At 34.1% G+C, this 13440-nt stretch overlaps 1 protein-coding gene across 3 annotated transcripts in view; it reads right to left on the bottom strand.

Annotated features, from left to right (window-relative positions):
* LOC105483643 (highly divergent homeobox) overlaps positions 1-13440 on the bottom strand; it is a 198947-nt gene that overhangs the window by 146232 nt on the left and 39275 nt on the right. For all 3 annotated transcript variants that reach the window (XM_024793345.2, XM_011744604.2, XM_071088977.1), the window contains one exon: positions 10950-12053. In XM_024793345.2, coding sequence (XP_024649113.1) covers positions 10950-12053 — 1104 coding nt within the window. The remainder of the gene's footprint in view (positions 1-10949; positions 12054-13440) is intronic.

Genomic DNA, 13440 nt, shown 5'->3' with positions numbered 1-13440 from the left:
TATTAATGTTCAAAACCTAATACAGGCAAGACAATTAAGTTCTTATTTTTTGGAAGAAGGCCTCAAGTCCCAATCAATTTCTAGTAACAATGTTTTTGCAGATCAATTTAAAAATAAGTGGTTTTTTATTTTTTATTTTTTTTTATTTTATTTTATTTTATTTTATTTTTTATTTATTTATTTATTTATTATTATTATACTTTAAGTTATAGGGTACATGTGCATAACGTGCAGGTTTGTTACATATGTATACTTGTGCCATGTTGGTGTGCTGCACACATCAACTCGTCATTTACATCAGGTATAACTCCCAATGCAATCCCTCCCCCCTCCCCCCTCCCCATGATAGGCCCCAGTGTGTGATGTTCCCCTTCCTGAGTCCAAGTGATCTCATTGTTCAGTTCCCACCTATGAGTGAGAACATGTAGTGTTTGGTTTTCTGTTCTTGTGATAGTTTGCTAAGAATGATGGTTTCCAGCTGCATCCATGTCCCTACAAAGGACACAAACTCATCCTTTTTGATGGCTGCATAGTATTCCATGGTGTATATGTGCCACATTTTCTTAATCCAATCTGTCACTGATGGACATTTGGGTTGATTCCAAGTCTTTGCTATTGTGAATAGTGCTGCAATAAACATACGTGTGCATGTGTCTTTATAGCAGCATAATTTATAATCCTTTGGGCATATACCCAGTAATGGGATGGCTGGGTCATATGGTACATCTAGTTCTAGATCCTTGAGGAATCGCCATACTGTTTTCCATAATGGTTGAACTAGTTTACAATCCCACCAACAGTGTAAAAGTGTTCCTATTTCTCCACATCCTCTCCAGCACCTGTTGTTTCCTGACTTTTTAATGATTGCCATTCTAACTGGTGTGAGATGGTATCTCAAAAAAAAAAAAAAAAAAAGAGAATAGTGAAAAAATAAGTGGTTTTTATTTCCTTCCTATATTTTGTTTTGGTCTTAAAGATTAGATTAAAATTTAGTTCAATCCCCTAGAAGGCAACTGGTTTTACTTTTGCATTATCAAAAAAAAAAAAAAAAATTCCACAAAAAATCCTCTTCTCCAAACCAATTCCTAATACTGAATCTGTGCTCAAGATGGATCTTTTTCTGTACAATGTAAATGGTTACTTAGGTGAAATGTACCCATGAACATTAAAACGAGTTGTTAGAAAGATTTAGCTAGATTTATAATTTAAGTTTTAAAACATAAATATATGTAGCTTGATCTTCTGTTGACAGTGACTGCTAGACCCTAGATTTCAATATTTACAAATTCCCATTTCATGCACACAAAACATATACCATTATCACACAACTTACTCCTCATAGACTGGGAGATTCTTCTGTTGCTTTAAATCTTTGGCCTCCCAGTCAATTTCAAGGTCAAACAACTTTTAACTCAAACTTCACTTTCAGACTGTTAACAAATTTCCACCCACACATGATTAATGCTTATCATGTACCCACACATGATATTTCCTGTTCTACTGGCAAAATTGGAAACCTGCCTCAAAGAGGTCATCAGATTAAAGAAAAATGGACCATAAACTGGTTATTGCAAAATATACTATGAAAGATCAGAATTCATGATTCCCTATTGGTGTCATACTTCATTTTACTGCAATGACTAAGTGCTTTCAGAAAAAAAAAGAAAGAAGTCTTAAGTTGGATTATTTCATACTTTTTAGATGCTAGCTAAAGAACCTACAAAAATGTTTTGGAGTATACACCCTACCAAAAAAATACACCTTTTAAAAACTCAGAAAATGGAATTATATCAAGTATCTTATCTGGCTACAATGGATTAAAACTAGAAATCAATAACAAGAGCAAGACTGGAAACTATACAAATGCATGGAAATTAAACAATATGTTCCTGAATGATCAGTGGGCTAATTAAGAAAATAAAAAGAATATTTAAAAATTTCTCAAAACAAATGATAATGATAAAACAACACACCCCAAACAATGGGATATAGCAAAAGCAGTACTAAGAGGAATGTTTGAAGCTGTAAGTGCCTACACTCAAAAAGTAGAAAAACTTTAGATAGACAACTAAAGATGCATTTCAGAGAACTAGAAAAGAAAGAGCAAACCAAACCCAAAGTTATTAGAAAATAAAAATAAAAATCAGAGCAAAAATCAGTGAAATTGAAATAAAAAATAGTACAAAAGATCAATGAATTTAAAAGTTGGTTTTTAAAAATTATAAGAAAATTGACAAACCTTTAGTGAGACTACCTGTGGGGAGAAAAGAGAGAATACTCAAATAAACAAAATCAGAGGTAAAAAAGGAGACATTACAACTGATAGTGCAGAAATTCAAAGGATCATTAGAAGCTATAATGAGCAACTATATGCCAGTAACTTGGAAAACCTGAAAGGAACTGAAAAATTTACAGATACATACAACCTACCAAAATTGAACCATTAAAGCATTCAAAACCTGAACAGATCAATAATAAGTAACAAGATTGAAGCAATAACAAAAAGTCTCCCAGCAAAAAAAAGCCAAGGACCTGATATCTTCACTGCTAAATTTTACCAAACACTTAAGAACTAATACCATTCCTACTCAAACTATTCCAAAAGATAGAGGATGAGAAGATACTTCCAAACTCATTCTATGAGGCCAGTATCACCCTAAGACCAAAACCAGACAAAGATGTCTCAAAACAAAACAAAACAAAAACTACAGACAAATATCCCTGATGAACACTGATACAAAACTTAAGAACACATTAAAAAGATCATTCATTATGGCTAAGTTGGATTTATCGCAGAAACTTAAGGACGGTTAGACTTATGCAAATTAACCAATGTGGTACATCATATCAGCAAAATGAAGGAACAAAACCATATGATCATTTGAATTGATGCTGAAAATTATTTGATAAAAGTCAATATCCCTTCATGATAAAAAGAAAAATTCTTCTCAAAAACTGGGTATAGAAGGAGCATACCACAACACATTGAAAGCCATATATGGCAGATCCACAGCTAATATCATACTAAATGGGGACAAAATGAAAGCCTTTCCTCAAATATGTGGAAAACAACCAGAATGCCCTCTTTCACCACTGTTATTCAAAATAGTACTGGAAGCACTAGCTAGAGCAATCAACCAAGAGAAGGAAAGAAATAAGTTTGAAAGGGGAAGTCATATTATCTTTGTTTGCAGATGATATAATAATATATTTGGAAAAATCTAAATACTCTGCCAAAAAACTATTAGAACTAATAAACAAATTGAGTAAAGTTGCATGATATAAAATCAACATACAAAAATCTGTAGCATTTCTAAATGCTAACAGCAAACATTCTGGAAAGAAAGTAATCCCATTTACAATAGCTACAAAAAAAAAAAAATACCTAGGAAATTTCTAAAAGAAAAGTGAAAGATTTCTATAATGAAAACTATAAAACATTGATGAAAGAAATTGAAGAGGACACAACAGAACTGATAGTCCATGCTAATGAATTAGAGGAATCAATATTTTTAAGGTGTCTATACTATGTAAAGCAATCTATAGATTCAATTCAATCCCTGTCGAAATACCAATGACATTCTTCACAGAAACAGAAAAAAAAAATCTAAAATCTATATGGAACCATAAAAGAACCAGAATATCCAAAGCTATTCTGAGCAAAAAGATCGAAACTGGAGAAATCACATTACCTGACTTCAAATTATGCTACAAAGCTGTAGTAACCAAAATAGCATGATACTGGCATAAGAGCATACACATAGACAAATGAAACAGAATAGAGAACGCAGAAACAAATCCATACACCTACAATGAACTCATGCTTGACAATATTGCCAAGAGCATACACTGGGAAAAGGAGAGCCTCTTCAACAAATGGTGCTAGGAAAACTGGACATTCATATGGAGAAGAATGAAACTAGACCCCTATCTCTCACCATATAAAATTTTTTAAAAAATATGTATTAAAAACAACTCTAAGACCAGAAACTATGAAATTACTAGAAGAAAACTTTGGCAAAAATCTCCAGGACACTGTACTTGACAAAGATTTCTTGAGCAATACTCCACAAGCACAGGAAACCAAAGCAAAAATGGACAAATGGGATCACATCAAGTTAAAAAGCTTCTGCACAGCAAAGGAAACAATCAACAAAGTGAAGAGACAACACACAGAATGGGAGAAAAATACCTAAAACTACCTGTCTGACAAGGGATTAATAATCAGAATATATAAGGAGCTCAAACAACTCTATAGGAAAAAAATCTAACAATCTGATTTAGTAATGGGCAAAACACCTGAACAGACATTTCTCAAAATACGACACACAAATTGCCAACAGGTATATGGAAAGGTTCTCCACAACATTAATCTTCAGACAACTGCAAATCAAAACTAAAATGAAATACCATCTCATCCCAGTTAAAATGGTTTTTATCCAAAAGACAGGCAATAACAAATTCTGGTGAAGATGTAGAGAAAAGGGTTTCCTCATAAACTGCTGGTGGGAATACAAATTAGTACATGCACTATGGAGAACAGTTGGCGGTTCCTCAGTAAACTAAAAATAGAGGTACCATAAAATGAGACAATAAAGGTATCAGTATTTATCAAAAATAAAGGAAATCAGTAAGTTGAAGAGATATCTGCACTCCCATCTTTATTGTAGCACTATTCACAATAGCCAAGATTTGGAAACAACCTGAGTGTCCATCAACAGGTGAATAAATAAAGAAAATGTGGTACGTATACACAACGGAGAACTACTCAGTCATAAATAACAATGAGATTCTGTCATTTGCAACAACAGGGATGGGATTGGAGGTCATTATGTTAAGACAAATAAGCCAGGCACAGACATCATGTATTCTCACTTATTTGCAGGAGCTAAAATTTTAACAATTGAACTCATGGAGATAAAGAGTAAAGAGATGATTACCAGAGGCTAGAAAGAGTAGCGCATTTTTTACAATAAAAGCGCAATAAGCCAAAATACCAATGTGGTAAATAAGTATTGGGCTGTTCTTTTGATACTAAGGAAAACAAAACCCAGTAAAGGAGTAGTCAGAACATTTATCATCATAATTGAGTGATATTGTTCTATTAATTGAAAAGTTAAGAAATTTTTAAAAATTAGCATCAAAGAGAGTAATAAACTTAGAAAGAAATTAAGGAAACAGAAATTTTCTCTACCGAGAAGTATGTAACATTCTTGAAAGAAATCTGAACAGATGTAATGAGTGAAAAATCATAACACATTCATGGATCAGAAGCATAATATGAAGTACTAATGCATGCCATGACGTGAATGAACCTTAAAAACATCATACTAATTGAAAGAAGCCACTCTCAAATGGCCCATATTATATTATATATATTATATGTTATATATATCATATATTGTATGACTCCATTTATATTAAAATGCAGAAAAGATAAATCCATAGAGATAGAAACATTAGTGGTTGCTTAGTGACAGGATAGGGGATGCCATGTGCTAATGCATATGGGGTTCATTTTTGAGGTGATTAAATGTTCAAAAATTAGATTGTGGCGCTGCTTGAACAACTCTGTGAATATATTAGAAACCACTCAATTCACACTTTTAATGTGTGAATTTTATATTATGTAATATATGTCTTAATCAAATTATTTAAAAGTGATCCCTGCTAACTCTACCCACTCAACACAGATTACAATTATTTTTTTAAAAACTTGAATATTTTCCTGAGAGTCATTTTGACCAAGCCACTCAATCTTACTGGCTCTCATTTTCCTCAGGCAAAATAGCATTTGTGTTTGTTTAAATGCCTTGATATTTAAAGTTTCTATTGTTATTAAACTTTTGTTTCTTTTTAACAAAAGCACTAAAGTCCACAAGTAATAAAGAAGGTTGGAAGACATTACCAAGGCACTTTTACTAATAGAAATGTATTGTGCTTACAAAGATTTTTAAAAGAAGTTCACCAAAGTGCTTTACTTCTATTAATTCCAAAGACCTTCTAAAATCCATGAGAGATGTGAATGCAATTAATTATCAAGGCACAATAATAATTGAAATGATACATGTTGTATTCATGGCGCCTTTCTTCCAAAGCACCCCAATATCTTCACAAAGATGATCGTTAATAAACTTTAATCACAACAGCACTCTTGTGATAAGCAGGCAGTCTGACATAGAGGTAATATGAAAAGTGAATGGCACTTTGGAGGGAGACCAATATGATTGTAATCTGACTCCGTGAGTGAGGTTAGCCTGGAGAGTTTTTGAAATGGAACTTGATTGTTCATAGTATCTTGCTATAGTCACATCCTGCCGGTTTCCTTAATACCACTTCAACCCTTAATATTATATTCCCAAGAGTCTCCTAAAGAGAGCTGATTTTAACTTCTTAGTATCCTTTAGGATTTCTTCAATTTGTACTCAATTTTCTAAATAGCTTAGTACTATACTACCCTCCAGAAATAGTATCTCAGCTTGAAGATAAGTGCTGTAACACAGAAAAGAGGCAGCTATCTCTGCTGTATACTTTCAGGGTGAGAAACCCAAGAGAATTGTTTGTTTTCTTATAGTTTCATAGCAAGAATGTTGACAAAATGGAGAACTACAAACCACTGCTCAAGGAAATAAGACAGGACACAAATAAACAAAAAAAATTCCATGCTCATGGGAGGAAGAATCAATATTGTGAAAATGGCCATACTGCCCAAAGTAATTTATAGATTCAATGCTATCCCCATCAAGCTACTATCCACCTTCTTCACAGAATTAGAAAAAAAACTACTTTAAATTTCATAAGGAACCAAAAAAGAGCCCGCATAGCCAAGACAATCCTAAGCAAAAAGAATAAGGCTGGAGGCATCACACTATCTGACTTCAAACTACACTAAAAGGCTACAGTAACAAAAACAACATGGTACTGGTACCAAAACAGATATATAGAGCAATGGAACAGAACAGAGGCCTCAGAAATAACAGCTCACATCTGCAACCATCTGATCTTTGACAAACCTGACAAAAACAAGCAAAGGGGAATGCATTCCCTATTTAATAAATGGTGCTGGGAAAACTGGCTAGCCATATGTAGAAAACTGAAATTGAACTCCTTCCTTACACCTTATACAAAAATTAACTCAAGATGGATTAAAGACTTAAATGTAAGACCTAAAACCATAAAAATTCTAGAACAAAAACTAGGCAATACCATTCAGGACATAGGCATGGGCAAAGACTTCATGACTGAAACACTAAAAGCAATGGGAACAAAAGCCAAAATTGACAAATGTGATCTAATTAAACTAAAGAGCTTCTGCACAGCAAAAGAAACTATCATCAGAGCGAACAGGCAACCTACAGTATGGGAGAAAATTTTTGCAATCTATTCATCTGACAAAGGTCTAATATCTAGAATCTACAAAGAACTTAAACATATTTACAAGAAAAAAAATCTCATCAAAAAGTGGGCAAAGGATATGAACAGGCACTTCTCAAAAGAAGACATTTATGCAGCCAACAAAGATATGAAAAAAGGCTCATCATCACTGGTCATTGGAGAAATGCAAATCAAAACCACAATGAGATACCATCTCATGCCAGTTAGAATGGTGATCATTAAAAAGTCAGGAAACAACAGATGCTAGAGAAGATGTGGAGAAATAGGAACGCTTTTATACTGTCGGTGGGAATGTAAATTAGTTCAACCATTGTGGAAGTCAGTGTGGCGATTCCTCAAGGATCTAGAACCAGAAATACCATTTGACCCAGCAATCCCATTACTGGGTATATACCCAAAGGATTATAAATCTTTCTACTATAAAGACACATGCACATGTATATTTATTGCAGCATTATTCACAATAGCTAAGACTTGAAACCAACCCAAATTCCCATCAATGATAGAATGGATAAAGAAAATGTGGCACATATACACCATGGAATACTATGCAGCCATAAAAAAGGATTAGTTCATGTCCTTTGCAGGAGTATGGGTGAAGCTGGAAACCATCATTCTCAGCAAACTAACACAAGAACAAAAAAACCAAACACTGCATGTTCTCACTCTTATGTGGGAGGTGTACAATGAGAACACATGGATGCAGGAAGGGGAACATCTCACACTGGGGCCCATTGAGGGGTGGGGGGCTAGAGGAGGGATAGCATTAGGAGAAATACCTAATGTAGATGATGGGTTGACGGGTGAAGCAAAGCACCATGGCAAGTGTATACCTATGTAACAAACCTGCACATTCTGCACATGTACCCCAGAACTTAACGTATAATAATAATAATAGAAAGTTGACAAAAAGACCACGGATTCTATTCTAAGTTCTGATCCACGAGTGTTGGTGATAGAGCTTCAGCAACACCTTGGAGGCTAAAACTCCATGGATTCTACTTCTCCATGCTGCCTTGATTTTCCAAATATTAACTAACTGAACAAAGAGTTGGGGTTAAATGATTCCCCAGGGCTTCTCCACTATATTCTCTCAAGTCAGGTTGGCTTACACAGGTCTGATATAGTATAACAATGGGCTTTTAATGGTTGTAATGAAAGTGATAGCTTACTGCCAGTCTTCTTTCAGACAGTGTTACATGTTATTTATTTCTCAAATAACTTCTGATAATTGTGGTCTGTGCAAAATTTTACTTGAAATGGAATGTAAATGAGACATAGACTAGCAGAGTTTCATTAACTTTCCAACTATTAGTTCATATGTATAAGAAGTTTATGTGCCAGGAAAGGTACAAAGAGCCTGGCCTAGATTTTTTTTTTTTTTCGTTTCCTGTCACCAGATTCCTGTGAAGTAGGAATTAGTAACCACATTATACAAATAAAGAAACTGTTACACAAGAGGATAAGCCACTGGCTATACTATACCTTCTTATCTGTTCACAAGCAGAAAATGGCAGAGCTTGAATTTGAATCCAGGTCTGTCCATGCTCTAAGCTTATACTCTAAATTGTTATGTCAGGTTGCCTTTCTTTTAAGAAGATTACCATTCATACAACAGTTGCTAAATTTTGTTGCAATAAATAAAATAAAAGCAGGTTATTTTATTTTAAAAAATTGTTTCTTCAAAAACTCTGTCAGAAAAAAGTAGAGACTATGTAAAGGTAAAATCACAGGTTAAATTATCCTTTAGGGAGTGGTGGATTTTTAAAAAAATTAAAATTAAACCTTGCATTCTCAGACCTCCCAGTAAGTCAAATACACTTGAAATAGTTATGCTGTATGGTAAAGTAGAAAATACAATAAATAATACATTTCTGAGTTGGAATTCTGGTTTTGTCATTTACTAGCTATGTAATCCTAGGCAAGCAATTGAAATATGGATAAAATGCCTATCTGTCCAGATCATCATGAAGATTAAATGAATTTAGTTATATAAAGTGACCAAAGGTCCCAGCACATGGTCAGCCCTCAACAAATGGTAAGTGTTATTGTTATTACTATTATTAAGAACAACACTGAAGCAGTAAAGAAGTGCAAAAGAGTAGGTGGATGAAGGAGGGATGTGTAGAGGATATTAATGGTATGATTCAATGTTACTCTAAGCATGCTTCTTTAAAGAACAAGCACATAAAAATGAGTCAGTTATCAGTAAAGAATGACTATTGATGAAGATGGAGTTCTTGTGTTATGACCAGATGATAGAGAGATACTTCCTATACTGTGTTATTGCTTTTCATTTTCAAGCAGAGAGCTGTAAGATAGAGGGAGCTAAAAGAAGATGGTTCCTTAAACTGGTTCAGAACAGCCTGGAAGCATCTTAAATCCAGACAAATCTTAAGTATTGTGGTTGAAAAGATAGGAAGTGCTAGGCTGGGCCCAGTGGCTCACACCTGTAATCCCAGCACTTTGGGAGGCCGAGGGGGGCGGATCACCTGAGGTCAGGAGTTCAAGACCAGTCTGGTCAACATGGTGAAATCCCATCTCTAATAAAAATACAAAAATTATCTGGGCGTGGTGGCACACGCCTGTAGTCCCTGCTACTTGGGAGGTTAAGGCAGGAGAATTGCTTGAACCGGGGAGCAGAGGTTGCAGTGAGCCAAGATCACGTCACTGCACTCCAGCCTGGGTAACAGAGCGAGACTCCGTCTAAAAAAAAAAAAAAAAGGAAAAGAAAAGAAAAGAGAAGAAGTTCTAGCCAGTAGTAAGGAAAAATGGCAACCATTCAAGCTCTGCTATTCAAATTCTCTAAAGCAGATTTTTCAGAGGGAATTATCTATAGGTTAAGAGATGTTCTGAGGTAGGCTTATACCTCACTGTTAATGTGATTATTTGAAGCATACCTGAACAATTGAATATATGAAACAGTAAATAAATAACAATTATTTTGCACATAGGTCTAAAATTGCAATAATTCTTACTCTGAATATGTCTTTTCCCTATAAACTTTTTAAATGACTACTTGACTACTGTCTCACTTAATGTTTTAATAAAGCATTTACATTTATAAAAAGCAGTTGGCTGAGTTACCATAGCCTCTGACTTCTCAGCCATCAGCACCTAAAGAAATGATTGACTTGCCTGGGTATGTACCAGGGAAGCCACCACTCATCTAATGACAGCTCCCCAAAATGCAACTGAAAACCATTATAGGAATAATCTATTTTCAAGAGCATGAGCCTGACCAATTTAACCCTATTTTAGTAGTGGGAAGTTTCATACTACCCATTAAGCTCCCATTTCCTGAACAAAATCATTTTAAATGTCAGGAAAAAACTGTCATATTATAAAAATGACTATATTCCTGAAAAAAGACCTCATCATTTAAAAACATGAGAAACAAAGCACAAGATTCTTCAAGGAGTTAACCCCAAACCACCACTTTGAAGCAAAAATCTCACATTACTTCAATACACGAGTTAAGCGATCCAGGTCCCAAATCTAACTGGATACAAACACAGTTTTTAAAACCTTTATAAAATAAATTTACACATTACCTGGTAATTGTTTTGGTTTTGTGATAATCTCAATTGGTTTGATGATGCAAAATGAGGAGAAAAATTACTCCTTAACGGATTTGTATTACTGTATATTGTACTAGATGCTGTATGTAATGAGGTCCGTGGTGTCAAATGGTAGTTTCTGTTTTGATACAGTACACTGTCTGACATATCTCTAATATTCACCATTTGTGAATTTGGCATATTTCTTCCTGGTCCAGGCAAGGTTGTACTTTGGTTCTCAGCTCGAAGGGAACTGCCACTTTCATAAAATCTCGAATAGCTTGGTATCTGTGCTCTCATCGATGCCAGCTCTTCCTCTCTGGCATATTCATCCTCAGCATCTCCAGTCTCCATTGCAATGGACAAACAATTTCCTTCTGCTGAGCTAGGCTTCTGTGGGGCATTTCCTCCCAGAATTCTCTGGGGGTAATCGCTAACTGCCAGTGAAAACACTTCACGGATTTCCAAGTTTTGTGTTCTACAGTAAGGGTCTCTAATAGTTGGCTTTTGCCCACATAAGTTATGTAATGCTGGACCTGTATGTTCAGGCTTATATGACCTTTGAATCCCAACTGGTTCAATTTTATAAGGTCGGTGGCACACAGAAGATTTTTGAGGTACTGTCATTTCAGAAGCTTGTACTGAAGAGTTTCCATAGTTTTTCTTTGTGTGATTGAATACTGAGTTTCCAGCATTTAGCACACTTGTCTGTCTTGACAAAATAATTGTTTTTTCACCTAGGAGCAGGGAAGCATTTTTACAGTGTGCTACTTGTCTTTGAACAGGAATGTGCAACTGAAACTCAGTATCATTTTTAGTGGCTGTTTTCTGCATAGGGATTTTATGTGCTTCTGTAATTTGTGTGTCTGTATGTTTGTTTGTTCCTTGCCTACTTGATGAATTGGCTGGACTGTATATACCAGTCACAATGACATCATTATTGGCAGATGTCCAAGAAGACTGCTGGCTTGAGGGTCGAGTAATATTAACCACATTTCTGACTGTAATGTCTGGAGCTGACAAAGAGGTTCCTGTTGTTGCTGTTCCAGATTCAGAGTTCTTACTACTCATCTTTCTTCTCTTATTGCCAACCCACGTCTGGAAGGATAAAACATGGTATTATAAAAAAAAAATTTAAAACAAACCAAGAAAAAACAAATTTTACATGATACATTATATTTTCATTTGTTTTGGAACCAAAGTGTGCATAAAAGTAAAAGAAAAAGATAAAATAACAGAAAAGCTAACTAAAGTATAAAGACAAAGATGATCAGGGACTCATACTTAATAAATACCTTCAAACTTTGAGAACAGAGTGTATTATTGTTTCTCTCCTCATAACACATCCAACTAATATGTATCAAGAAACTTAAAAATGTTTATACACTTTGACATAGTAAATATATTTATGGTAATTTATCCTAAAAATAACCTACAAATGTAGATAAAGTTTATATGCAATGATGTTCATCATATATTTATTTATAATACTGAAAAATTAAGAACATACTAAAGATAGGCTATTTAATGGCATTAAGAAATGCTCATAGTGTTGTTAAACAAATACACAATTGCAATCTTTAGGCTCATCAACTTCCATTTTATAAATATATTGTAACTTGCTTAATTTCATACTATCAGGTATTTATAGTAGTTTTTGAAATATTCTTTATTATAAATCATATTGCCATATACCTCGTCGTAGATGCATCTTTGTACTGCTGCTCCATTAGAATGTAATACTAAAAGAAAAATTGCTAGGCTCTAATATTTTCAAAGTGCCCTCCAATGTAAGAGTTCTGGTTTCCTCACACCCTCACCAAGAGTTTGCATTATCTTTTTATAGTCTTTACTAGTCCAGGAGTAAATAAAAAGTGTATAATTGCTGCTTTGATATGAATTTCTATGGTTACAATATTACTTTCATAGAATTCCCTATCCATTACCTTTGCCTATTTTTATATTGAGGTGTTTACCTTTTTAAATTGATTTGTAAGAGTAATTTTCTACTAAAGACAGTAATAATTCTTTGTTACAAGTTGTAAATTTTGTTTTCAGTTTGTCATTAATTTATGGTAGTTATTGTCTTCTTTACATTTTTCTCTACTTACCAAATTTTGTACAATAAATAGATATTTTCTAAACAGAATAAGATTATTAATAAAAATACTAGTGGTTGATGTTTAGGATTTAATTACAAAATATGTATTTTAATGTAAGTAATTTATTATAATGATCTTAGTATTATTTTTCTGAGTCACGGATCTAAAATTATACAATAAGAAATATATTCTATAATGTGATTACTAAACTTTATAATGATTCCAAAATGCGTACCATATTATAAACACCAAAGCACATTAATCTATTAAGAATTAAACAGGCCAGGCCCAGTGGCCCATGCCTGTAACCCCAGCACTTTGGGAAGCCAGGCAGGAGGATCTCTTGAGGCCAACATTTTGAGACCAGCCTGGGCAATATAGTG

Source organism: Macaca nemestrina, chromosome X (genome assembly GCF_043159975.1).
Source record: "Macaca nemestrina isolate mMacNem1 chromosome X, mMacNem.hap1, whole genome shotgun sequence".
NCBI classification, from domain to species: Eukaryota; Metazoa; Chordata; class Mammalia; order Primates; family Cercopithecidae; genus Macaca; species Macaca nemestrina.
This window is presented reverse-complemented; position numbering and strand designations above follow the sequence as displayed.